Source organism: Chiloscyllium plagiosum, chromosome 6 (genome assembly GCF_004010195.1).
Source record: "Chiloscyllium plagiosum isolate BGI_BamShark_2017 chromosome 6, ASM401019v2, whole genome shotgun sequence".
NCBI classification, from domain to species: domain Eukaryota; kingdom Metazoa; phylum Chordata; class Chondrichthyes; order Orectolobiformes; family Hemiscylliidae; genus Chiloscyllium; species Chiloscyllium plagiosum.
Window position 1 is genome coordinate 117062751 of NC_057715.1, and position 27412 is coordinate 117090162.

A 27412-nucleotide genomic window follows, 5' to 3' on the forward strand; every position below is an offset into this window, starting at 1 on the left:
TTACAGAGGCAAACATTTACAACTCAAAATAAAAACATTGGTCCACTGTGTCCACATCAGTCAAAGTTCTGACTACACTAATTCCATTTTTCAGCCTTTGGCAAGTGAATATCTGAATACTGCCCAAAACGTTATGAGAGTTTCTTTAAGGCAGTGGGTTCCACACTCCCTCTGGGTGAAAGAAAATTTCAACTGTCTGCTTCGCCTTTCTAAATCCATGTGCTGATTACTGATCCCTCTACGAATGGAAAAAGTGCCTTCCTATCCATTCTATCTCCACTCCTCTATCTTGTAAACCTCTATTAGGTCCCCTTTCAGTCTTCACCAATTCAAGGAAAACAACAGACATTAACCAATCTTGCCTCACAGCTCAGACCCTCCAACCCAAAGAACATTCCAGCAATTCTCCTCTACACCCCCTCTATTGCAATCATATCCTTCCTATAATGCGACTACAACTGCAAGCAGGACTCGAGTTGCAGTCTTATAGTTTCAGCATCCCCTCCCTGCTCTTGTATTCTGTCTTGGCTAATAAAGGCAAATATCCCATATGCTTTAACATCTTCAGGGATCCCTGATTACTCGCCAAGGTCGATCTAATCCTGAGTACTTTCCAGGGCCCTACCATTCATTGTGTGATCCTTCGCCCTGCTAGCCCTAAGTGCTATACCTCATATTCTGGGTTGAATTTCATTTGCCATTGCTCTGTGTACCTAAGTAGTCTGTTGATATCCTCCTGCAGTTTACAGCTATCCCGCCCCCTATTTAACACCCAACAGCTTTCTGGTCATCCACGAACTTCTTGATCATACACACTCCAATTAAATCCAAATCATTAATGTACACCACAAACACCAAGGACTCCAGCATTGAGACCTGTGGTACTCCACTGGATACAGACGTTCAGTCACAGAAATATGTCTCTACAGCACATTCTGGTTCCTGCCTCTCAGCCAATTTTGGATCAAACATACTACTTTGCCTTGGATCCATGGGATTTTACTTCCTTGAGCAGCCTGCCATGAGAGACCTTGTTGAAAGCCTTGCTAAAAGTCCATGTAGACCTCATCAAATACATTACCATCATCACTCCTGGTTACCTCCTCAAAGTATTCAATCAAATTTGTCAAACATGACCTTCCTTTAAAAAATCCTTGCTGATGATCCCTGATTAATCTGTGTCACTCTAAGTGCAGAAATAATTCTCAGAATTCTCTCCATAATTTCCAGGTCTATCCCTTTGTCCTTTTCACAATGGGACAACATGGGCAAAGGATACGGGTTGCTAAACATTCTCTTTAGATCCACCTTCTCTTTACAATACGGACAGGTTTGTTTCTTCCCGACGATGCACCAACCTCGGATGCAGAATTCATGGAATCTGGAGAACAGTGGTTAAGGAAAATGTGGCTCAGCCTGCAATGAGCATGAACCTGTAACAAACAGAAGATTAACAGCAACTTCAATCCAGTGGAATTGACGATATAAAATTCTTCACTTATATTGCTTTCAAATTCCTCTCTGGCCTCACCCCTGTTCATCTCATATCGCCAGCCCCACAACTCTCTTGAGTTCTCTGCACTCCCACAGATTTGGCTCCCTGAGTATCCCTAATTTTAATCACGTCATTGGCTATTGTGCTTTCAGAATGATAGGGATGGGGGCATTGGGGGAGGGGTGGGCCAGAGAGGGGAGAAAGGAAGAGAACATGACAGGGGGTGGGGAAAACAAACTACAGAGGTGGGGTGAGAGAGAGAGAATGACAAAGATGGTGAGGAAACAATAGATGGGGAGACCAATGGGGGTAGGAGAATGCTGGGGCACTGGGATGGAATGGTGAATGACAGGGAATAAATGAGAAAGTATGTAAATGGATGATAGGCAATGAGATAAGCATTTTATGACAAACTTTAAAGAATACACAATAAAGGGCAAGGGTTAAAAATGGGAGAGATATTCTAAAGAGAATGGAGAATGGAGAAGATGGGAAGTGTACATTTTTGGACAGACTAGAGGGAAGGGGGTTTTCAGTGAGACGAAAAAATCCTCCTGCTTGGTTTCAAAGCTGGGACCAAATGTGACTGCCCAGTGGGCCATGTGGCCTGGACACATTTTATTACTAGAAAAAAGAACAAAATATTTAATTTCTCCGAACAACAACTTCAGGGACTCTATAGGGGAAAGACTGAAGGGGATTTCTGTTTAGGCTTCCCAAATACTCTAATGGGTAGAAAGACAAACTAAAAAATGACATTATATCTGTAAATATAAGAAACCTCAAGCTTCATGATGGGGAGGCGGGAACTTCTAAAACAGAAGCACAGAAAGAGGCATATATATGGAAGATTTCTAGTGTAGAAGCCAAATTCAGCTGCACAAATTTCCTTCCTCATAAATGTTTGCATTGTGCAAAACTGACAAATGGTGCACACATCACAGTCACGAGCAGTACAAGTTGTACCTGTTTTAACATGAGCTCAGGATTGCTCACTGCACTCTGCCAAGAAGGCAAGCTGAGGAATTGCAATGTTCCCAGGCAGGTGGAGGTTGTGTAGAGTGCAGGGGATGGGCATATAGATGGACGTCCATTGGAATACTGGTCCCTGACAGGAATCTAGTTGACACCTGCCACAAGAAGTGAACGTTTTGTACACAGGAACATGATGAGGCCTTTCAGCCCCTTGAATCCATTCTGCCATTCAATTCAATCATGGTTTAACTCCACTCTGCCTGCAGAATTTTTCTAATCCATAATATTGTGGGGAGCAGAGGAAGGGACTTCTATTTCCCTTTGTGCAAAGAATTGCCTCCTGACATAACCCTGAATGGTCTAGCTCATATTCTAATTCATAACTCATCCCTCCTCTCCATATCTATTTAGCCTATCAAGTGCTGTCATCATTTTAAACAGGGAGAGGAGAGAAAGGGTTGCCTCAGGGGTGAGGCCTAGGAGCAGGATGGAGTGAGGAACAGAGACCCGAGAGCAGGACAGAGATGGAGGGACAGATGAAGCCCAAGAGCAGGATGGAGCGAGGAAGGGACTGAGGCCCATGAGTGGGTAGTGAGGCCTAGGAGCAGCAAAAGGGGAGATGTAGTTTCTGTTCTTCCCAGAGAGGTATCAACATATGGGCGCTTATGCTGGAGTGTGAAGTCCTGAACGAGCAGTCCCGAGGCCAAATGCAGTAACTTGTTCCAATTCCTTTATGCACCAATCTTATATTGATATACTGCATTGCAAAGATTCTTTGGTAAGGTGTTGTTGTGGTGACACTGCAAAATAAAAAAAGAAAAGCAATCATTTCAACAAGTGTCAGATTTGGCTCCTTGGCGTATCTCCCGCACTATGAAGGATACACATGGTTACAGGTTAGCATGTAGGTATTTTCTATAATGCCTTCCTCGTTGACATCCACAAAGATTTTTTGTCCACAGACTGCACAGATTTCATTGGAGAGGTGTTTGGTTGGCATCCCTGATGCACTGTAGTACTGCAACACACAACAAACACTTCAAAAAACAACAGCACAACTGCAATTTGGACAGAGCTCTCAGAAATAACTTGTTTCTACATTATAACAATGATGACAATTAATGAAATTAAATGGCTGGAAAGCACTTAGGGACACCTCAAGGTCATGAAAGGTGAGATATAAAAGTGGCTCTTTTTGCTTGGTAGAATGAAACTCAACATTGCTGAAAAAAAGAGACGTGATCAAAGCCTTTTGTCTTGCAGCCAATTAGGACAGAATGACAAGAGTGTCAAATCTCAAAGGGAACAACAATTTACATTGTACGAAAAACAAGGTACTGACTGGCTGATGGTTGGACTCTGATTGGTTTGTCATGCCATGAGGTAGGCACCAGGAAACAGTGCTCCTCAAATGTTTTTGTTCAACTGAAAAGGCAGAATGCCTGGACAAATTCTTTTCACTTGTTGTTGACTGAGCCCTGTATATCTTCAAGGAGAAAGTGAGGACTGCAGATGCTGGAGATCAGAGCTGAAAATGTGTTGCTGGAAAAGCGCAGCAGGCCAGGCAGCATCCAAGGAACAGGAGAATCGACGTTTCGGGCATAAGCAAGAAGGGCTTATGCCCGAAACGTCGATTCTCCTGTTCCTTGGATGCTGCCTGGCCTGCTGCGTTTTTCCAGCAACACATTTTCAGCTCTGAGCCCTGTATATGAATACATGTAGATTTTTGCAAGCACAAGTATCCCACATCATGAGTCAACTGATAAGACTCAGCTTCAACACCACGTCACTATTTAAAACCTTTTCTTTTTACTTCCCCTCAAATGTCCCAAGGACCTGTTTTGGTGGTATTGCCTGGCCTAGAACACCGAGAAATTTCCCTTATACTGATGATCACATGGATTCCATGCATAATGTTCACCTGAATTACAAGCAACAGCAAAGGAACTTTTGAGTGCAAGAGACTGAACCACGAACAAGACCTCATCCGCAAATGCTGACCTTATTATTGGAGGGAACATCACTGATGAAGCAGCTGAGATGGTTTGGTCTCGGACACTACCCTGAGGAACTCCTGCAGAGATATCCTAGAGCTGAGATGACTGACCTCCCGCAACCAAAATCATCATCCAGGTTCTAGACAGGATTCCAATCAGTGAAGACATTGCTCCGATTCCCTTTGATAAAACTTTTGCTAGGGCTCCTTCATGTCACACTCGGCCAAATGCGGCTTCAATGTGGCTTTCAGTCTCACCTCACCTCTGGCATTCAGCTCTTTTGACTCTGTTTTAACCAAGGCTGAAATGAGGTCTGGAGTTGAGTGGACCTGGCAGAACCCAAAGTGGGCGTCACTGAGCAAATTACTGCTGAGCAGGTGCTGCCACTTTGCTCTGACTTCCATAGCTTTCCATCTTCTTCATGATCCTCCCATGTGTCCCAATGAACTTTGTTGAATGCCTTCCAAAATTCCACATTTATAAAATCTACTGCACGGACTTAATCAAACTTCACTGTTGACCCATCAAAGAACACTACCAAATTGTTTCTTGAGGTTCTGGTTAAGGGATAATGTTGCTTGGATCCCTGTGAACAATGCAGTGCCGTTTTCATCAGAACAGCTGAAAAGATTCAGCATCTCTGACATGGTGAAGTGGCTGGGAGATGAATGTGATATTGCTGAGTCAAGGTGCAAGTTCATGAATACTTAAACAAAGCAATAAATTGATGAAATGCCTCAACTGCGCTGATACTATTTTGGCCTGGCTTCCTGCAACACACTCTCCATAAACTAAAACACATTTAATACTCCTGTCAAGTGTTTCATAATGTGCACAAAGTCTTATCTGTCCATCACCCTGTGGCTTCTTGTCTAGCAATATCTCAACTTTAAAATTCTTACCCATACTTTCAATCTCTCCATGTCCTCATCCTAATCTCAATAATCTCATTCAGCTCCACAACCCTCCAAGATCTCAGGACTTCTGCTTATCCAACACATTGCACATCTTGGATTTAAACTGCTCCATTGTTTCTAGTCATATCTTCAGCTACCAGGCCCCTAAACAATGGAAATTCCTTTGTAAAAGCCATCTCTTTTTCCTTGTTGAAGACACTTAAAATCAACCTCTGATAATATCTTTGATCACCTGCTCTAATATCTCATTTAGAGTCAAATTGTGTTTCACAACTGCTCCTGAGAAGAAATGTGGAACATTTTAGGATTTTAAAGTCAGTATGTTGTTGATTGTTTGCTCTGTTAAATGTTTTCCTGATGAAGGGCATATGCCCGACACTCCTGCTCCTTGGATGCTGCCTGACCTGCTGTGCTTTTTCCAGTGGCACACTTTTCAACTGACACTCCAGCATGTGCAGTCTCCACTTTTTCCTGTTAAATGTTTGATCAGGGACTGGGTTAGCGCAGCTGGCTGGATGGCTGGTTTGCAACACAGAGTAATGCCAACAATGCAAGTTCAACCCTTGTACTGGCTGAGATAACCATGAAGTCCCACTTTCTCAACCTCACCCCCTGCCTAAGACATGATGTTCTTCAGGTTAAACTCATAACAATCGTGTCTCTCTCTCTCTTTAATGAAAGAGCAGCCTATCATCCTCTGGGATGATGGCGAATCTACCTTTAATATTTGAGCTTCTAATGAGTTTTATACATTGCTGTGGTTTCCACATTTTTTAAAACAAATTGGGGGAATTTCGATCTGGAGTATTCTTAATTTGTTTTCCAAGCACTTTTCTGCAAGTGAACATTTTACTGCATTGTCACAGAATCACAGTATTGTTACAGCACCGGAGTTACACAGAGTCCACAGTTTAATGTCGATTTTACACCACCTGCTGCTTTCATTGGAAACCAGGTGATGTCGGAAAAGCCAAAAAAAATTCAACAATAAATGGGGTTTATTGCTGTAATTACAGAAAAGAACTGGCATTGAGGACTAGTGCTCTGTCCTAATTAATCCTCTCAGGTCCTAGAATTTTTTATTGCAAGCTCAGCAGAGGGCAAACAGACATCCCAGAAATTGCACACTCCAGAAATTTTGTTTGTTAGGGGATGTCACTAGCAACCTGGATTGGTTCCCAAACACCCATATTTCTGTCTTGCTGGCAAACCCCAAAGTAGGATCTATGGACAATTCTCAACAATTCCAAATCCAAGTTGACTGGTAACAGAACTGGACATTTATCACCAAACTGCAATTCAGCTTCATCAACAGGAAATTCAGCAGATAAAAGAATTACCACATTTTCTCCTTTGCTTCCAAGACTTGCTTTTCTGTTTTGTAATTATTTAAAAAGAAAATCTGTGCATCGATTTATCTTGTTTTATTATTAGTGTGTATCGGGATGTGGGATTAAGGGGACATAGTTTTAATTCTGAATCATAGATCAAATGTTGACCACATTTTGCCACTGGAGTTAAGAATAAGTTTCGTTCATAATAATTGAAGTATTTTGAGTTCATTAACAAAGTCTGGTTATTTTTCTTTCATTATGGATAGTAGTAGCAATGAGTGGAATTAGCCAAGTTGGTAACTGAATCAACAAATAAATGAGATGAGTGGTGAAGTAGTGGGGCATGATCATTAAGGCATTCCTCCCATTACAGTTGTAATAGAGAATTCACCACCAAACCCAGACAGTCTGGCTAAACAGGCATAGTCACGAGGTGTTCAGAGGAATATTCAACTAGGAAAACAGAAAGTGGCTGTACAGGACATTGGTTTGGCCACTGTTAGAATACAGCGTGCAATTCTGGTCTCCTTCGTATCGGAAACTTGAAAGGGTTGAGAAAAGATTTACAAGAATGTTGCCGGGGTTGGAGGAATTGAGCTACAGGGAGAGGCTGAACAGGCTGGGGCTGTTTTCCCTGGAAGCGTCAGAGGCTGAGGAGTGACCTTATGGAGGGTTACAAAATCATGAGGGGCATGGATAGGGTAAATAGGCAGAGTCTTTTCCCTGGGGTGGGGAGTCCACAACTAAAGGGCATAGATTTAGGGTGAGAGGGGAAAGATAGTAAAGAGACCTATGGGGCAACTTTCTCACACAGAGGATGGTACATGTATGGAATGAACTGCCAGAGGATGTGGTGGAGGTGGGTACAGTTACATTTAAAAGGCATCTGGATGGATATATGAATAGGAAGAGTTTGGAGAGATATGGGCCGGGTGCTGGCAGGTGGGACTAGATTGGGTTGGGATATCTGGTCGGCATGGACGGGTTGGACCGAAGAGTCTGTTTCCGTGCTGTACATCTCTATGACTCTATGATAAATATACAGAGATTAGAAGGTACAGATTTGATTCTGGCAGTGGTCTCTCAAAATTGAGTATAATGCCCATCAGGCTAGATAAGCCTTTGATCATCGAGTAACCAAATCTTGGATCAACAAGTTTTTGTGCAATGGGACAAGCTATTGTGTGCAAAAATAGAATTTGTATCCCTGGTTTGGCCTCCTTCTCCTTTCTCTGCCCCCACATTTATACCTTGCAGTCAAATCAGAGCCACAAAGTGGCTTGTGCCTTGTTGGATTAGATGCCATGGCAAGCAATCAACAGCTTTCTGCTCCCAGCCAATGGTGTCAATATCTCAGTGTTTTAGGGCAACATTGAATGCATCCTTATTTCTTTTCCTTTGGCCAATGGAGTCATATAGCAGCCCCTTCAGCTCCATGCTGACCATGTTCCCAAACTAAACTAGTCCCACTTGCCTGCTTTTGGCCCAAATCCGTCCAAATCTTTCTTATTCATGTACTTAGCCAAATGTCTTTTAGACACTGTAACTGTACATGGCAGTTCATTCCACACACTACCCACTCTAAAAAAAAAAGGTTGCCCCTCATATCCTTTTTGAAACGTTCTCCTCTCACTTTAAAAGTATGCCCCCTAGTTTTTAACTCCCCCACCTTAGGGAAAAGATTTTTGCCCTTCATGATTTTATAAACCTCTATAAGGTTAATCGTCAACGTCCTACACTTCAGTGAAAAAAGTCCCAGCCTACATTTACAACGCAAACCCTCCATTCCAGGAAACATCCTGGTAAATCTTTTCTGAACCCTCTCCAGTTTAATATTATCCTTTCTATAACAGGGCAACCAGAACTGCACACAGTACTCCAGAAGAGGCATAACCAACATCCTGCACAATCTAAACATGATGTCCCAGCTCCTATATTTAAAGGTCTGAGCAATGAAGGCAAGCACACTGAACATCTTCTTAACCACCCTGTGGTGCAAATCTCAAAGAATTATGCACCTGAACCACTAGGTCTCTCTATTCTGCAACATACCAGTGCCCTTTCATTAATAGTACAAGTTCTGTCATTGTTTGCTTTATCAAAATGCAATATCTCACATTTATCCACATTAAACATTTAGGGGCAGCATGGTGGCTCAGTGGTTAGCACTGCTGCCTCACAACGGCAGGGACCCGGGTTCGATTCTAGCCTTGGGTTACTGTCTGTGTGTGCACGGGTTTCCTCGTACAATCCAAAGATGTGCACATTAGATGGATTAACCATGCTAAATTGCCCGTAGTGTTTAGGGATGTATAGTTTAGGGGCATTAGTCAGGGATAAATGTAGAGTAATAGGGTAGGGTAATGGATCTGGGTGGGTTACTCTTTGGAGGATCAATGTGGACTTGTTGGGCCAAGTAGCCTGTTTCCACACTATACAGATTCTATGATTCTAAACTCCATTTGCCACTTCTCAGCCTAATGACACAATTGATCAAGATCTCTTTGCAATCTTAGATAAGCTTCTTCACTGTCCACTATACCAATATTAGTGTCATCCACAAGCTTACTAACCAAGCCTCCTGTATTCTCATCCAAATCATTTATATAAATGACAAAAAGTTGACCCAATATCAATCCCTGTGGAATACTACTAGTCACAGGCTTCCAGTCTAAAAAAACAACCCTCCACCACTGTCTTCTGTCTCCTACCTGAAGGCCAATTTTGTATCCAATTGGCAAGCTCACCGTGAATCCCACATGATCTAACGTTACTAATTAATCTACCAAGCAGAAACTTATCAAAGCTTTAATGCTAAAAGCGGGACCAATGGAGAGCAGGGAGGAGGAGGGAAGAAGTTTCTGGGTATCTGATTGCCAATGCCCATCTATTGGAGTTGGTTCTTCAGGAGTGGGACTTTGATGCTGGTAGACAGTTTCATGCAGGACATTGGCCCAGTATGTCTTCCCATTTGATCCCTAGGATTCAATGTACTGGTGAAAGCTCTCAAGGATATTAATATGATGTTGGTAGACAATCCAGGAAATTCATCAACAATCTTACAGACCATGATCTTAAAAGGTCTTCTAACCAAGAACTTGACTTCCACAGATTTCTATCATCAATGACATGTGGTTGCAGCTTGATAGTAGCTCCTTAGGCGAGGAAATGTTGCGTGAAATCCAGAGTTAGCTCATCAAAATAGGTGATGCAGGGTATGCTCAACTGACCCAGGGAAGATTGGTAGAAAATCCTTATCCTGTCCTGTGCAGAGTCACCATCATGCAGTAGTCATCTGCAAACTCAAGGCTATGAATGCCCACAGTGATGAGTTTTGTTTTCACACAGGTGCAACCAACGTTGATACTGGATACTGACACCTAGTGGTAAGACATCTTGGATGAAGTAGATAAGGATGCTCAGATAGATGATAGGGACCAATCAAACAATGTGGTTTGAGCTTGGTCTGGATGGAAAAGGTCTGTTTCAGACCCTCCACAACAGCAGGTATAATGTTACACAGGAGTCTCAGGATAGTGACAAACATCAAATGGGCATTGCAACAATGGATGACCATCCATAGAGCTTCAAAATTTGGAGAATCAAGGACCTTGGTCAGGTCAATGAAGGGAGCAACAATTCTAGACTTTGCTCCTGACATTTTTCCTGGATCTGCCTAGCCTTGAAGATCAAGTCTGCAGAATCCCAGGAAGCCAGAAGCCACACCGGGTGTCCGGGAGGGACGCCTCAGTGGACGAAGGGGAATTCTTTTTGCAGATCCCAGACTCACTAGGTTGACGAGAAGGTTGGAAAGTCTAAAACGTGAGGATAGAGTATGTTACCTTGGTTTGCTTTCTTTAGAAGATGAAAGGATAATGTTATCAGGCTGACCGAAGTTGTAAGGGGGGACAATACCTTAAAATTAGAGCTAGGCCATTCAAGTATGTCAGGAAGCACTTTTTCAACCAAAGAGGAGTGGAAATCTGGAACTCTTCCCTCCAAGAAAAGACGATGGAGGCAGCCATTTAACTAATGTTTAAGGCTGACACAAATAGTGTTTTGTGGATAATGGTATGAAGGATCAAAGAAAAAAGGCAAATGCAAGTGCTAGAGATCAGCCAAACCACTAAGTGAATAGTGGAGCAGACGAGGTTCTGATGGAATCCTCCTGTTCCTCTGAGGCAATAAAATCTTCCCCTCATCATCTAACCACTCAGTGGAGGGTAATTACAAAACCATTAATGCAGCTATACAAATGGAAAACAGCTGACAAAAGAGGCTAGGGCCTCTAAGGTCACTCTACCCCTATTGTTGACGCCATGTAGTCTGCACACATTTCTGCAAAGTCACGACTCAACACTCCATAATACAACCCGTAAAATAGTAGCGATACTCCAAAGTCCATTCCATCTTCTGGTTTTATTCTGGGGAAAAGACAAACAGAAATTCTGTCAAATGCAATTCTGGAAACTCAAATACTCTTTAGAACAAAGTTCACAAAAAAATTGCTGTGTGTAGCATGTTTCACATTGTCGAAGCACTTAGAGAATGAAATATTTTTGACCTGCTGTTCTGTAAATCATATTTATATGCACTTTACACTCAGTAAAGTGGTCATTGTCCCTAAAGGCACAGATTTGCATCCCACAGCTACCAAAAGAAAATTCTAGGCACATGTATTTTAGAGATTTGTTTGAGACAGTCTCATGCATGTTAGTGAATCCCAGAAGCAGAGGAGGTCTTTCTCAAAAAATGCACACATCAAGCAATCAATCATCCATGACGAGGGCAAAGGCAATATAGGAATTCCTTGAACATAAACAGGCCACAGAACATCTAGTTCCCCATCTACCTTCCTGATTGTGACGTGATACTGGAGTGCTGGGACTATTACATCAATCATGATGAGTCTGCAACAGACACAAGACATGAAAAAGAAAACTCTCGCGGTAAGGATGTTTTAGGGAACCACAGGGGCAAAATCAACCTGTTTCTCCCAAACAAAATATGAAAAATAGCAATAGACCATTCAGCCCCTTAAACCTGCCCTGCTATTCAGACCACAGCTGATCTGCCTCAGACCTCAACTCTACTTTCCTGCTAGCTCAGTGTAGCCATCAATTTCCCTGAGATTTCAAAACAATCTATCTACCTGCTCTTTAAATATTTTCAGGAATCTAGCTTCTACAACCATTTGGAATAGAGAATTCCAGATATTCAATACATCTGGGAGAACAAATTTCTCCATATCGCAGTTTTAATAAGTTTTCCCTTTATTCGTCACTATGTCCCTTGGTTTGAGATGCTCCATCGGTGGAAATATCCTCTCAATGTCTATCCTTACAATCTTGTATGCTTCAATTAGATCACTTTTGTTTGTTCTATTTTTAAAAATTCATTCATGAGATGAGTGTGTCATTAGCCAGGCCAGCACTTCTTGCCCATCCTGAGTTGCAGCTCAGCATCACCTACTCACTGACAATTAGGGATGGTCAATAAATGCTGGCCCAGCCAGTGGCCCCTACCTCCCACAAGTGAATAACTTCTTAAAAAAAGCTTAACCTGTTTAGCTGTTCTTGATAAGTCCACCCCATTCATGCCAAGAACAACCAAGTGAAATTTATTTTGAACAATACATTGTTTTTTAAATATAGGGTCCAAAACTGTACATAGTATTCCAGGTGCACACCCTCACCACCACCACTCTGTACAGTTACCACAAGACTTGCCTGTTTATAAAACTCCAACCCCCTTGCGATAATTACTGCTTTCACTTGTATGCTAACATTTTGTTTTTGCACAGGAACACCTGGGTTGCCCTGTGCTGCCAAGTTTTGGAGTCAGTCTCCAAATAAAAAAGTCTGTTTTTTTGATTTTTGCCAAAGTTCACAACCTCACAATCCTACATTACGCTCCAAATTTTTGCCCATTCACTCAATTTATCTATAGCTCATGCTAGTTCCTACTATCCTCATTACAACATGCCATACCATTTATTTTTATGTCATCAGCAAATTTGGACACATTATACTCTGCCCCCTTCTTCCAGGTCATTAATAGATAGTAAATAATTGATGCTTTAGGACTACCCCTTGTGGTACTCCAATAGTTTCTTTCCAACCTGAAAAGGACCCATTAATCCCGATTCTCTGTTGGCCAGGTGTTAACCAATCCTCAATCCATGCTAATACATTACCCTTAATAGTGTAAGCTCCTATTTTAAGCTTTACATGGTATCTTAAATGATTTCTTGAAAACTAATACTCATCTATCACAGCTGCTCATTATATCCTCAAAGAGCGCTAGCAAATTTGTCAAACATGATCTCCCTTCACAAAACCATGTTGACTGTTTGATTGAGCTAAACTATTCTAAATGTCCAGCTATGTCTTCCTTAGTAATGGGCTCCAGCATTTTCCCAACTACAGATGTTAGCTAATGGGCCTATTAGTAGGTTTCCTACTTTCTGTCTACCTCCCTTCTTGAATAGATGTGTAACATTAGCAGTTTTCCAATTCACTACAATCTTCCAGGAATTCAGTGAATTTGGAAATATGTCATCTAATGCCTGCATTATGTCTCTCGCCATGTCCTTTAAAACTTTCGGATGAAGGTAATCAGATCCAGGCAACTCGACTGTCTTCAGTCCTGTTAGTTTGATTATTTTACTTTATTGATTCACAGGATGTGGGCATCACTGGCCAGGCCAGGCTTTGAAGAATCAGGTAGTGACCTTACCCACTATAGAATTCCAAGTCTCTGATCTTCTATTATAAGCACTGTATTTATATGGCTGGTTCAGTTACTGGACAATGGTAACCCCAGGATTTTGATAGTGGGAAATTCAATGACGATAACACCTTTGAATTTCAAGAGGCATTGGTTAAGATTCTCTTGCTTGGGATAGTCATTGCTTGGCACCTGTGTGGCAAAAATGTTATCTACCAGCCCAAGCCTAGATATCATTCAGATCTTTCTGCTTTTGGACATGGATTACTTCAGCATCTGAGGATTTGTGAATGGTGCTCAACAATGTGCAATCATCAGTAAAGATTCCTGCTTGTGATGTTCTGATGGAGGCAAGGTCATTGAAGAAGCACCTGAAAATAGTTGGGCTTAGGACACTGCCCTGAGCAACCCCTGCATTGACATCCTGGAAATGAGATGATTGATCTCCAACAATCACAACTATTTTTCCTTTCTGCCAGGTTTGACTCCAATCAGCAAAGAAATTTTGCCCTATTTCCCACTGCCTCCAGCTTTGCTAGGGCTTCTTGAACCCACACTGTTTAATGCAGCCTTAATGTCAAGGGCTGTCCCTCTCCCTCCCCTCTCCTCTGGAATTCAGCTCTTTTGTCCATGTTTGAACCAAGGCTGGAATGAGGTCAGGAGCTGAGTGGCCCTGGGGAAACCCAAACTTGCAGTTAGTGAACGAGTTATTACTGAGCAGGTGCTGCTTGTTAGCACTGTTGATGACAACTTCCATCACTTTACTCATGATTGAGCTGAAACGATGGTAATTGGCTGGGTTGGATTTGTCTTGTATTTTGAATGCAAGACATCCTGGGCAATTTTCCACATTGTTGGCTAGATGAGTGTGCTGTAGCTGTACTAGAACAACTTGGCTACGATTCCAGCAATTTCTGGAGCACAAGCCTTCAGAAGGATGACACACACATTTGTGAAGCGTTCTATATTTTTTTTAAGGGCGGCACGGTGGCTCAGTGGTTAGCACTGCTGCCTCACAGCACCAGGGTCCCAGGTTCAATCCCAGCCTCAGGCGACTGTCTGTGTGGAGTTTGCACATTCTCCCTGTGTCTGCGTGGGTTTCCTCTGGGTGCTCCAGTTTCCTCCCACAGTCCAAAGATATGCAGGTCAGGTGAATTGGCCATGCTAAATTGCCCGTAGTGTTAGGTGCATCAGTCAGAGGGAAATGGGTCTGGGTGGGTTACTCTTCGGAGGGTCGGTGTGGACTGGTTGGGCTGAAGGGCCTGTTTCCATGATATAGGGAATCTAATCTAATCTAAAAAAACTGCTCCAGGTCCACATCCTGTACAATGTCCACAGCCATTTCTTAACATCAATGTGGAGTGATTCAAATCAGCTGAAGACGAGAATCCATATTGCTGGGGACATCCAGGGGAGGCAGAAATGGGGCACCCACTCAGCACTTCTGGCTGAAGATTGTTGTGAAAGTTTCAACTTAATTTTCCGCAATGATGTGGGATTCTGCATCATGGAGGATAGGGATATCCTCCTCCAGTGAGTTATTCAATTGCCCACCTTGCCATGGAGTGATAAGTGCAGACACTGCACTTTCTGTTAAGTCCTCCCTACTAACATCTGGGGGACTAGTGCCAAAATTGGGAGAGCTGTCTCACAGATTAGTCCATCAGCAGCTTGACACTATCTGTAAGGCATGATTCTGAGAGTATGACAATGTCCCAGACACAACGATCATCATTCTGGCAGGTATACAGATTATCACTATGTAACTTTTTAAAAAGTTTCAGGTCTGGAGTTGAGCTGAAGTTAAGATTTTAACTTTGAACAGCAGCTTGTTTTAGAAGAGAGCAAAGACAGATGCTTTCTGCTGGGAACTAGCCTGGGAAGTCAGGCAACTTAATTATTGACCTAAGGACACTGTACATGAACTGAGGGATTGTTTTATTGAGGGGTGGCAGCTATTTAAATGTTGAATTGATCAAACAAGGGAGGTTCTAACCGCCAACCACAGGATATGCTGATTGGAAAGAGGAAAATGGATTCTAACTGGGTTTGGCAGGAGACAGGGAGATGTTAGAGCTTCTGGAAATTCTCTCGCTCTCTAACTTCTCTCCAGTTACAAACTTGTTAAATGTTCTGATGAAAGGATCCAAGCCTGTAAGAAATAAGCAAATATTTCTAGAAGGGTCCTTCATGGTAACTTCAAACCAGTGATGGGAATCGATCCCACAGTGCTGTGCAAACCAATAACCAGCCAACTGACCTAAACAGATTTCCAGCATCTGCAGTCCTTGTTTTTACCTAAATATTTCTAGACGTCTAGTAAAACTGTTTGTATTAACCAATGACTTTGGAATTCAAGCAAGACGCATAGCTTTACTCCCCTATGATTCTTCAAGGACTTCAACAGGCCTGGTATCTATCATTTAGAAGTATTTATTGAACTGGTAAATTACAACTCCTATTTTCTTTGTGATTTATCCCTTAACTGTGTCTGTCCATCTGATTGCCCGAGAGAGATTGAGGGTTACAATCAATGAAGTTTGGGCTTTCAATTGTGGATATTAATTAGATGGCCTTGCTGTTTAGAGCCATAGAGATGTACAGCATGGAAACAGACTCTTCGGTCCAACCCGTCCATACTAACCAGATATCCAAACCCAATCTAGTCCCACCTGCCAGCACCCAGCCCATATCCCTCCAAACCCTTCCTATTCATATACCCATCCAGATGCCTTTTAAATGTCGCAATTGTACCAGCCTCCACCTCTTCCTCTCGCAGCTCATTCCAAATATGTACCACCTTCTGCGTGAAAAAGTTGCCCCTTAGGTCTCTTTTATATCTCTCCCCTCTCGCCTTAAACCTATGCCCTCTAGTTCTGGACTCCCCCACTCCAAGGAAGAGACTTTGTCTATTTATCCTATCCGTGCCCCTCATGATTTTATAAACCTCTATAAGGTCACCTCTCAGCATCCGACATTCCAGGAAAAACAGCCCTGGCTTGTTAAACCTCTCCCTATAGCTCAAATCCTCCAACCCTGGCAACATCCTTGTAAATATTTTCTGAACCCTTTCAAGTTTCACAACATCTTTCCGATAGGAAGGAGACCAGAACTGCACGCAATATTCCAACCGTGGCCTAACCAATGTCTTGTATAGCCGCAACATGACCTCCCAACTCCTGTACTCAATACTCTGACCAATAAAGGAAAGCATACAAACGCCGCCTTCACTATCCTATCTACCTCCGATTCCACTTTCAAGGAGCTATGAACCTGCCGAATTTGAATTCATTTTTGTACCATGGCAACATAGCACCAACTATTTGTGTCAACTAAATGTTACATTTTTAAATTGTTCAGCATACTCTGTGCTTTCAGCCCTTATCAGCTTCCTGTCTCTCAAAGATACAGTCCACACCTATTCCTTCATAACAGAGCATATAGAGCAGTGGGGTCCACCTATGAACCGAAGGTCCCGGTTGAGGCCATCCCCATGGGTACTGAACTTGGCTATCAGCCTCTGCTCAGCAATTTGTGTTGTTGCTTGTCCCAAAGTCCACCTCGGAGGATGGTCACCCGAAGATCTGAGGTCAAATGTCCCAGACTGCTGAAGTGTTCCGCAACTGGGAGGGAACACTCCTCCCTGGTGATGGTTGCACAGTGTCCATTCAACTGTCGTCATAGCGTCTGCTTGGTCTTGCCAATGTACCATGCTTTAGGACATCTTTACCTGCAGCATTGTTTATCTGTGTCCTGCTAAAGTTACATTATTAAAATTAAAAATTTATTAAGTTATAAACTTGATGTCCACGATTGTTTCTTTGTAAAGTCCAGCTACAAACAATTGGGCAACTTTGATGATCATGAAGTGTTTTAAATTTTACTGTGTGTGAATTTAGTGATAGTGAGGCTGATTTAGTATGGCTTTGTTATCCCTGTGTTGTAACACAGGACAGACCCAGCAAAGGTCGTGGCACAGTGGGATACTTTAGAAGTCTCAATGTAAAAGCACTCACTCAGTAAGTACTGTACTGTTCGGCTTGATTTCACCCTTAACAAGCTTTCTCCACTTTCCTGCCACCTTTGCTAGGTTTGTCCTGCCAGTCAAAAAGGATATACCAAGCGATGATGATGGTGATGGCTGTGGCATTACCTGAAATGTCCGATTCCATGAAAATGACTGACAGGCTATTGCTTGATTAGTGAACCGATGGGCTCAAGAATGGTATCATGGTCATTAGCATTATAAGCTTAAATCAGTTCTTTTAAAATTCAAATTTCATCATCTGCTGTGCACCCAGGGGATTATTTCAGTATCTGAATTTTTGGTTCAGTGACGAAAGCTGTCCTCCATTACCTCTTGCTCTCCTTCTAAAACTGCAGAGTGGAAACATGTAAAATGGAGTCATATTGTAACCAATATTTTATTTTCAGAAAGCAGCTCATTAAATTTGCATCTGTATGATTCAAGCTAGATGCACCAGCTTTCCAGAAAGCATGTTTCACAGACTGATCCCTTGTTCACTAATGTTAAATCTACAGGTTAGATTCTGATTTTGGCCCTCAACGTCTGCAAATTATGATTTGTTTCTTTCAGGCTGTGCACAGTTTATAGCCTTTAGAAAGAAGGATTTGAGAAACATTTCTATTCCACCTTTCAAAATTTCCAGACACCTCAAAGTGCTATATAACCAATGAAATACTTGGCCTGCACAGGATCTCTTCAAGACAGCTCAGTGGTTAGCATTGCTGCCTCACAGAGCCAGGGATTCGGGCTCGATTCCAGCCTTGGGCATCTGTCTATTTGGAGTTTGCATATTCTCCCAGTGTTGGAGTGATTTTCCTTCAGGTGCTCTGGTTTCCCCCTCACAGTCCAAAGATATGCTGGTTAGGTGGATTAGCCATGCTAAACTGCCCATAGGATTCAGGAACGTGTAGGCTAGGTGCATTAGTCAGGGGTAAACATAGAGTAATACGGTAGGGGAATGGGTTTGGATAAGTTATTTTTTGGAGGGTTAGTGTGGGTTTGTTGGGCCAAATGGCCTGTCTCTACACTGTAAGGATTCTATGATTCAACTGACAGGACAGGGATTTTTTTTTTAAAGTATAATCCAAAAACCACTCACTCAGTCCAACACAGGGAGTGCTAAGATTAATTATATTTTCAAGTCTCTGGAGTAGGACTTGAACTCACAACCTTGTGACTCAGCACTGAGTGAGCCACCTACTGTGCCCCCTGTTTACTTAGTAAAATATGGTTCCTATGAGGATTGAATAATATTGAGTTTTGAGTATTCCTTGAGAATTGAGCCTTGTGATGCATCTCACACCTGCTTCATGTAAGGACTCCATTCCATTCTCCCAGTTTCGCAGTCTCCGTTGCTTCTGATCTGATGATGCCACCTTCCACATCAGTCTCAGACATGTCAATCTTTTCCCTCAAACAAGGATTCACTGCTACCATGATTGACATGGCCCTTAGTGGTGTTCAACTCATCTCCTGCACTTCAGCCCTCACGCGCTCTCTTCCCTCCCACAACACAGATATCATCCTCACCTACCATCCCACCAGCATTCACATCCAGAAGATCATTCGCCACCAATTCTGTCACCTCCAGTGTGACGCCACTACCAGACACACAGTCCGTTCTCCTCCCTTGTCAACCTTCCATAGGGACCACTCCCTCCAGGACACCCATGGCCACTCTTCCTCCTCTCCTAAACACCTTCCCATGCAATGCAGAATGTAACATCAGCTCACTTACCTCCCTCTCTCCTTTCTATCCAAGCCTCCAGACACACATTCCAGGTGAAGCAGCGATTTACTTGCATTTTATTCAATGTAATCTGCTCACCACTTACAATGTGGTCTCCTCTACAATGGGGGGGGGGGGGGCAGAATCGCAAGCTGAGGGATCATTTTTGCCAAACACCTACCTTGTGTCCATAAAAATTATCTTGAGCTTTCCAGTTACCTGCCACTTCAACATATCACTGTCTTCCCTAGCCAACATTTCTGTTTCAGGTCTGCTGCAGTGCTCCTGTGAATACAAGCTGAAAGAACAACATCTTGTCTTCCATTAAGCACCTTATAAGCTTCAGGACTCAACATCGAGTTTAATAATTTTCAGAATGTGAATACCTCCATCATCTATTACCTATCCCTGCAACAGTTAATGCAGTTCATAGTCCCCATTATCACCTATCCAGCTTCTCTTCTTTCTTGGCTTTTTAAATACTTTTGTCTGCTTACCCTTTATCTCTGTCTTTCCCCTACCCACTCATTCCTTTTCCTATCGCACTCCGTCATCAGCATTGCACCATTTTTTAGCTGCTGCTAGATCTGAAATGTCACTGGACTCTAAATGTTAGCTCTCCATTGATGCTGCCAGATCTCCTGAGTTTCTCCAGAAACATCTAATGCTTCTTTTGCACCCTCTACTTTCCTTCTATTGTTCCTTGTGTGTTCAAGTGCTGTCCATTAAAACATTATAGTCCAACTGCAATCAATTCTAACATCAATGCATTGCAATTACTCCCTCCCCTAGTGTTTCTAGTCTGCCAGTCACTTTCTTTATAGGTGAAGGTTCAGGGTGGGGGGGGGGTTGGAATCGCGCATCATTTTCTCCTCGATCCCCTCAGTAAGTAGCTGACTCTCACAGGCCTCACCCTTCCGGGTCTTCCTCTACAGCTGCAGCAGTCTGCATTTGTGCCACGTCTCACTGTATTTGACAGCAGGCAGCCTGGGCTTCTTCAGGGAGAAACACCGCCATCCACAGGCTCTATGGCTTCATTACAGCTCAAGTACACACAACAAACTATGGTGTTTACCCAATAGAAACAGGCCCAACAGGTCTCTATGGTGTTTATACTTGTCAAGCCTCCTCCCAACCCCATTGCAGTGTATCACCACATCCTTTCCTTGCTCATGTTTATTCAGGTTCCCTCAAAACAGATCTATGCTTCTTTCACTCCAATACTCTCAGACCTTTACAGCACAGAAGAAAGCCATTCAGCATAACATGCCTACACCATTCAGAGACCTGATTAAATTAATCCCATTTTCCACTCACGGCTCACAGCCCTGGAAGCTATGACATTGCAATTGAATATCTAAATACTGCTTAAATATTATGAGTGTTTCTAACTCAACCACGCTTTTAGGTGGTGAGAGTCTGGAACTCACCACATTCTGAGTGAAAAGATTTATCCTCAACTCTCCTCTTAGTCTTCCTACTTACTGCTGACTTTATAGAATCACAATGCATAATGGAAACAGACCCTTTGCTCGAACTTGTACATGCCAACCACATTCCCAAACTAAAGTAGCCCCACTTGCCTGTGTCTGGCTCATATCCCTCCAAACTGTTCTTATTCATGTACTTTTCCAAATGTCTTTTAAATGCTGTAACTGTACCTGCATCTATCACTTCTGGCAGTTCATTCCACATTCTGTGCAAAAACAAGTTGTCCCTAATGTCCTTTTTAAATCTTTCTCCTCTCATTTTAGAAACACGCTCCCTCGTTTTGAACTCCCCCACCCTAGAGAAAAGAAACCTTGCTATTGATCTGATCAACATCCCTCATGGCAACCCTCAACCTCAATGCTCCAGTTAGAAAAAGTGTCTCAGCCTATCTTTATAACTTAAACCTCCCTTTCCCAGCAACATCCTGGTAAATCGTTTCTGAACGCTCTCTAATTTAAATAACACCCTTCCAATGACAGGGCGACCAGAACTGGACATAATCCAGAAGAGGCCACAACATTGTCCCATCTAACCTGAACATGACATCCTAACTCCATTACGCATAAGTTTTCAGCAATGAAGGAGTGTGTGTTAAATGTCTTCTTAACCACCCTGTCTACATGTGATGCAAATTTCAAAGAATTATTTACCTGAACCCTAGGCGTCTCTGTTCCATCACATCACTATCCAGGACCCTCCCATTAACTTTATAAATCCTGCCCTATCTCACATTTATCCAAATTAAACTCCGTCTGCTACTCCTCAGCCCATTGACCCAATTGATCAAGATCTTTTAGTAATCTTAGATAACCTTCTTCATTGTCCAGTACACCACCAATTTTGGTGTCATCTGCAAACTTACAAACATTCAAATCTATGCTCCTCATTACTGATCTCTCGAGTGATGGAAAATGCCTTATTCACTCTACCTATGCCCAATCTTATACACCTCTATCAGGTTTCCTTTCAACCATTGATACCCCAAAGAAAACAATCCCAGCTTAACCAACTCTTCCTCACAGCTCAGACCCCCCCGCCCCAACACAGACAGCATCCTGGTAAATCCCACCTGCACCCTCTCACATGCAATCACATCCTTCCTGTAATGTGGTGACTAGAATTACCTGCAGTACTCTATTTGTAGCCTAACCAGCATTTTATACAGTTCCAACATAACCATAGTGTAATCTCTTGCTTTGTTAGCAAATCCCCCACCCCCACAAATGCATTACCTCACCCTTTTCAGGTTAAATTCAATTTGTCACTGCTTTGCTCACATGACTACTCTACTGTTATCTTCCTGCAGTTTACAGCAATACTCCTCTCTACTTACCCCACTCTGGAGTTCACAGGTTAGCTGCAAACTTCTTGATCATATCCCCTACATTTAAATCCAAGTAATTAGTGTACATCATAAACAGTAAGGGTCCCAGCACCCAGCTGCAAAATCCCACTGGAAACAGACTTCCAGTTACAGAAACATCTCTCTACCATCATCTGGTCTGTCCTTTCCTCTCCTTTTTTTAAACACCGGGGCAATATTTGCAGTCCTCAGTTTGTTAGCATCTCACCTGCGGCTAGAAACAATTTCAAATTTACTGTCTCAGCCCCTGCAATCTCCCTAAATTGCCTCCATGAACAACTTGGGATAAATCTCATTTGGCCTGCACATGTATCCTCTTTTAAGGCTGCTAAACCTGTTAAAAACCTCCAGGAAAGTTATCGCAGAGTACAACAGGATCTTGATCAGATGGGCCAAGGTATGGCAAATGGAGTTCAATTTAGATAAATGTGAAGTACTTCATTTGGTAAGGCAGGTTCATAGTTCCTTTAAGATGGAATCATAGGTAGGCAGGTTAGTGAGGAAGGTGTTTGGATCACTTGTCTTTATTGGTCAGTGCATCAAATATAAGAGCCGGGAGGTTATGTTGCATGTCTCGTATAGGACATTGGTTAGACCACTTTTGGAATACTGCATTCAATTCTGGTCTCCCTGCTATAGAAAAGATGTTGTTAAACTTGAAAGGATGCAGAAAAGATCTACAAGGATGTTCCATGGTTGAAGGGATTAAACTATAGGGAGAGGATTAATAGGCTATTTTGCCTGGACCATCTTTGGCTGAAGGGTGGCCTTATGGAGGTTTGAAACGTCATGAGCAGTGTGGATTGGGTAAATAGCTAAGGTATTTTTTCCAAGGTAGGGAAGACCAAAACTAGAGGATATAGGTTTAAGGTGAGAAGGTAAAGATTTAAAAAGGGCCGAAGGAGCATTTTTTTCATGCAGAAGGTAATGCACATATGGAAACAGCTGCCAGAGGAAGTAGAGACTGGTACAATCACAACATTTAAAAGGCATCTGAATGGGTACATGAATAGGAAGGGTTTAGAGGGATATGGGCCAAGTGCTGGCAAATGGGACTAGATTAATTTAGTATAGCTGGTCATATTGACATGTTGGACCAAAGGGTCTACATCCATGCTGTTCAACTCTATGACTCTAAGTTACCTTCTTATAATGTGTCACAGTCTTCTGAATTCATATTTTCCTGAATTCCGTCTCGGATTTATTAATATCTTTCACCTTTATATGGAGTTGAAAATCATCCATGATTTTTGGAGGAAGAAATAAAGAAAAACTGCTTCAAGGCAGAAAGTGGTGAAAGCAGGTTCAATTATAACTTCAATAGTGAATTGAATAAACATTTGAAGGTTGTTGGGATGTGTGGAAAGAGGCAAATGTAATCTGGTGCAGAGAAGAGTGGTGGATTCATTTTAATAGAAAGCATAAGACAGAGAAATCAAAATAAAAGGTACAATTCTAAAGGGGGTGCAAGAGCAGAGGAAATCTTGGGATAAATGCACATGAATCTACAAAGGTGACAGGGCAGACCGAGAAAGTTGAGAAACAGGTCAAGGAAAAGGGGCACACGTGGTTTAGAAAATTTGCAGGGCAAAAGGTAAGGAACAAGCAAAACGGAAATTGCTGGCAACTCTCATAGCATCTGAGGACAGAAGACGGTTAACATTTTGAAGGGGAAAGTGAGGACTGCAGATGCTGGAGATCAGAGTAAAAAAAGTGTGGTGCTAGAAAAGCACAGCCAGTCTGGCAGCATCCGAGGGACAGGAGAGTCAACGTTTCAAGGTTAAGCTCTCAAGTCCTGTGTAGAAAAATAAGGAAGTTGAGGTGAACCCTGTACAACTCAGATTCACCCTCTATTGGAGCATTGTGCCCATTTCAGGGAATAACACTTTAGGAAAGATCGGAAAGCTTTAGTGGGTCAACAGAACAGATTCATGAGAACAGTTCCAGGAATGAGGGTCTTCAGGCGCGTGGGGAGATGGAGAACAGAAGATAATCAAGAAGCATAATACAGTTTGCCATTCTTCATTGAGTGAAATTGAACACGAAACTAAGGATGATATGCTTCAGTTACACAGGGAAATGGCAGAGGCCAGATCTCAAAAACTGCGAGCAGTTTTTGTTAAGGAAAGATGTAAATGTGTTGAAGGCGATTCTAGGAGTTTTATTGGATTGGTACATGGAATGAACAGTGATGAATACAGGTTAGCATGAAGCTTTATTTCCATTGTGGTTTAGAAAAGCAAAAGGTGATTTGATTGAAATGTGTAAAAAAAACTGAATGGTCTTGATAAGGTGGATATAGATTTCAAGTTTCTTCTTCTGGATGAATCCAGAACTAAGAGGCATACCTTTAAAACGAATGTTTGCATTTTATGACTGAGATGAGTAGAAATTCTTTCTCAGTTATGCATCTTTGGAACTCACTGCCTCAGAGGGCACTGGAGGAGGGATCATTGAATATTTTTAAGGCAGAGGATCAATGGTTATATGGGTAGATGGGAATTCGACACACAAACAGATCAGCCATAATCTAACTGAATGCTAGAGCAAGCTTAAGGGGTTGCGTGGTGTACTGCTTCTCTTCATTTGTATGTATCTGGATAATCTGGGGCTGTTCTTCTTAAAGAGAAGGTTGAGAGGAGATTTGACAGAGGTATTTCAAGTAATGAAGAGTCTGGACAGAGTAGAGTGGGAGAAACTGTTCCAATTGATGGAAGGATGGAAGACAAGGGGGCACAGATTTAAGATGATTGACAAAAGAACTAAAGGCAAAATGTGGAGAAACATTGTTACACAGGGAGTGTTGGGATCTGGAAGGATCTGCACAATCTGAGTGTGTCGTGGAAGCACATTCAATTCGAACTTTCAAAAGGAACTGGCTAATTATCTTAAGAGAAACAGTCTGCAGGGAAGGCAGGGGTGGGGAGGAAAGAGAAAGAGTGGAACTAGGTGAGTGCTCTTGTAGAGAGCCAGCAAAGTCCCTCTGTGTGTTGTAACCATTTTATGTATTCAAAATTCCAATTGAAAAATTATATTCATGAGTTTAAGACAAAGATAAAGCTGTGAACATCTGTAGGTCCCAGGAAATCTCTAATCCACAATCACTCAGCATTTGCTTTTGCCAAGGAAGCAGCATAATGCAGAGTTGCACCTCCTTTCACTTCTGGAATAGACAATCAAAACCTGCTTATAGCTGATGGAAGTCCACTCTCATTGAAAGGCTCTATGGGTAAATAAGTCTAAACCCAACTGAGGAATGATGATATGACCCTCAGAGACCGGTAAACTTTAAAAAAAAAAGAGATAAGGTATCTCCACAACAACAAAGAAAACTGCTGGACAAGATTACAATTTAAAACTTTTTACTGTAACAAACCAACTAAAAAAAAACATTATTCAAATTAAAAGGTGAATAATACTTTAAATGAAAAGATGATTTCATTTTCAGCAGGTAGTACAAGATCCTCCTTATGTAGTTACAATCACTCACATTCCCCCTGCACCAGTTGGGACTAAATACTTCTCTCAGTCTTTCCAACTCAGTCTCTGTTATGCAAGATCTCTCACTCAATCATTTCCAGTAAAAGTTGTATTCCTTCTGAAGTCCTGAGCCACATTTAGCACCAAGAAGGCACATATCCATAAACGTTCTCTTACTCATGTCTTAACAGTGCTTATGGCACAGAATTTCCAGAGTCTCTTCTCCAACTCCTTTAAGTGGTTTGGTAGGCTCTAACAACAAACATTGATGGATCTTGTTACTTAGTCCACATTCCCTTGCCCTTTCTGTCTTCAGCTCTCTGCACTTACCAATTATATAGCAAAACACTAACAGTCTTCATTCCATTCTACTGTCAGAGATCTGCTTTCAACACCAGGGTCTGTTCAAAAACTGCCAAACAGAAAACCGTTCCATTCAAAGGAAACTTTGTTTGTATTCTGTCACCTAAGTATTCCATTTCCTGAATAAAAGCCAAAAAGAGCTATGGATGCTATAAATCAGAAACAACACAGAAGTTGCTGGAAAAGTTCCAGCAGGTCTGACAGTATCTGTGAAGAGAAATCAAAGTTAAAGTCTCGGGTCCGGTGACCCTTCCTCAGACCCAAAATGTTAACTTTGTTTTATTTTTGCAGATGCTGCCAGATCTGCTGCACTTTTCCAGTCACTTCTGTTTTTCTTTTCGTATTCCATAAAGACAGGTTAAAGAATAACAATGCCACAGGTTTTCCATTTATCCTTGCTTCTTGGCTGTTCCTAGCCACAGCAACCTCGGGTTATGCCTATTGATTGCATTACCAGGAAACCAAATTATTAGTCTGAGTACTCCCCAGCTCCTTTTTGGTCTAAATGGGACATTTCACGAAAGGCTTTTCACAGAACATGGGACATCACAATACCGACAGCTCAACCTTTCACAATATACTAACGATTAACAAGACATGAATTTGTGGAATTCTTTAATGCAGAGGGCTGGCATAGCTGTGTCTTTAAGTATATTCAAGGCTGAGGTAAGGGAAGCAAGGGTTATGGGGAAAAGGCAGGAAAATGGAGTTGAGGATTATCGGATCAGCCATGATCTCACCGAATGGCAGAGCAGACTCAATGGGCTGAATGGTCTACTTTTCCTCCTTTGTCTAGTGATCTAAGGAACCCAGCAATGTATTATTCTTTAACCTTTAATCTTTGCGCAGGAATGTTGCTATCAGTAGCAAGGCCCGTATTTACTTCCCATTCCAGTATTCCTGTGAAGGTGAAGGTGGAGATCTTTCAACCTCTGCAGTCAATGTGACAATGGTGGTTTCACAATTAACTTTGGCAAGGAATCCCAGGATATGAAACAATAACATTACCAAACAGCTTTTCACAATTTTTCCTTTATATTTGACTTTGCTGCTGTGTTTATTGCATCTCCACAATAGAGAATTGTTCACTTACCTCAAGGCTACATAACTACTTTTGACAACTGAAAGATTGACAACTGATCCACATATTCAATAAAGTTTTATTAAAGGAAATTAAATGTTAATATCCTTACCTAAATAATAAGTTTATGCCAAAGAGGGTGAACATTACTCCAGCATAGCCCACAATCCCACTAGCGTAGCTTAATTTGTAGAGTAGGAGAAACCATTTATAAACCAGCCTGGAATAAGAGGAAAGAAAGAGACAATGATTATCACATCCTCGGGGTCATAAGTGACCAGAAACTGAACTGGTCATAAATATTGTGGCTACAAAAATAGGTGCAAGACTAGGAATTCTGTAGTTTGAAACACACCTCTGTCTTCCCATAGCCTGTCTCCCAACTATAAAGCATTAATGAGCATCTTGATGGAATACTTCCCATTTGCCTG

At 42.1% G+C, this 27412-nt stretch overlaps 1 protein-coding gene across 1 annotated transcript in view; it reads right to left on the reverse strand.

Annotated features, from left to right (window-relative positions):
• Nucleotides 1-27412, reverse strand: part of LOC122550973 (RING finger protein 121) — a 73161-nt gene that overhangs the window by 16778 nt on the left and 28971 nt on the right. Inside the window, exons 5-8 of the mRNA XM_043692538.1 lie at nt 27094-27201; nt 11022-11142; nt 3355-3488; nt 1280-1381 (exon numbers count right to left, since the gene is read on the reverse strand). Coding sequence (XP_043548473.1) covers nt 1280-1381; nt 3355-3488; nt 11022-11142; nt 27094-27201 — 465 coding nt within the window. The remainder of the gene's footprint in view (nt 1-1279; nt 1382-3354; nt 3489-11021; nt 11143-27093; nt 27202-27412) is intronic.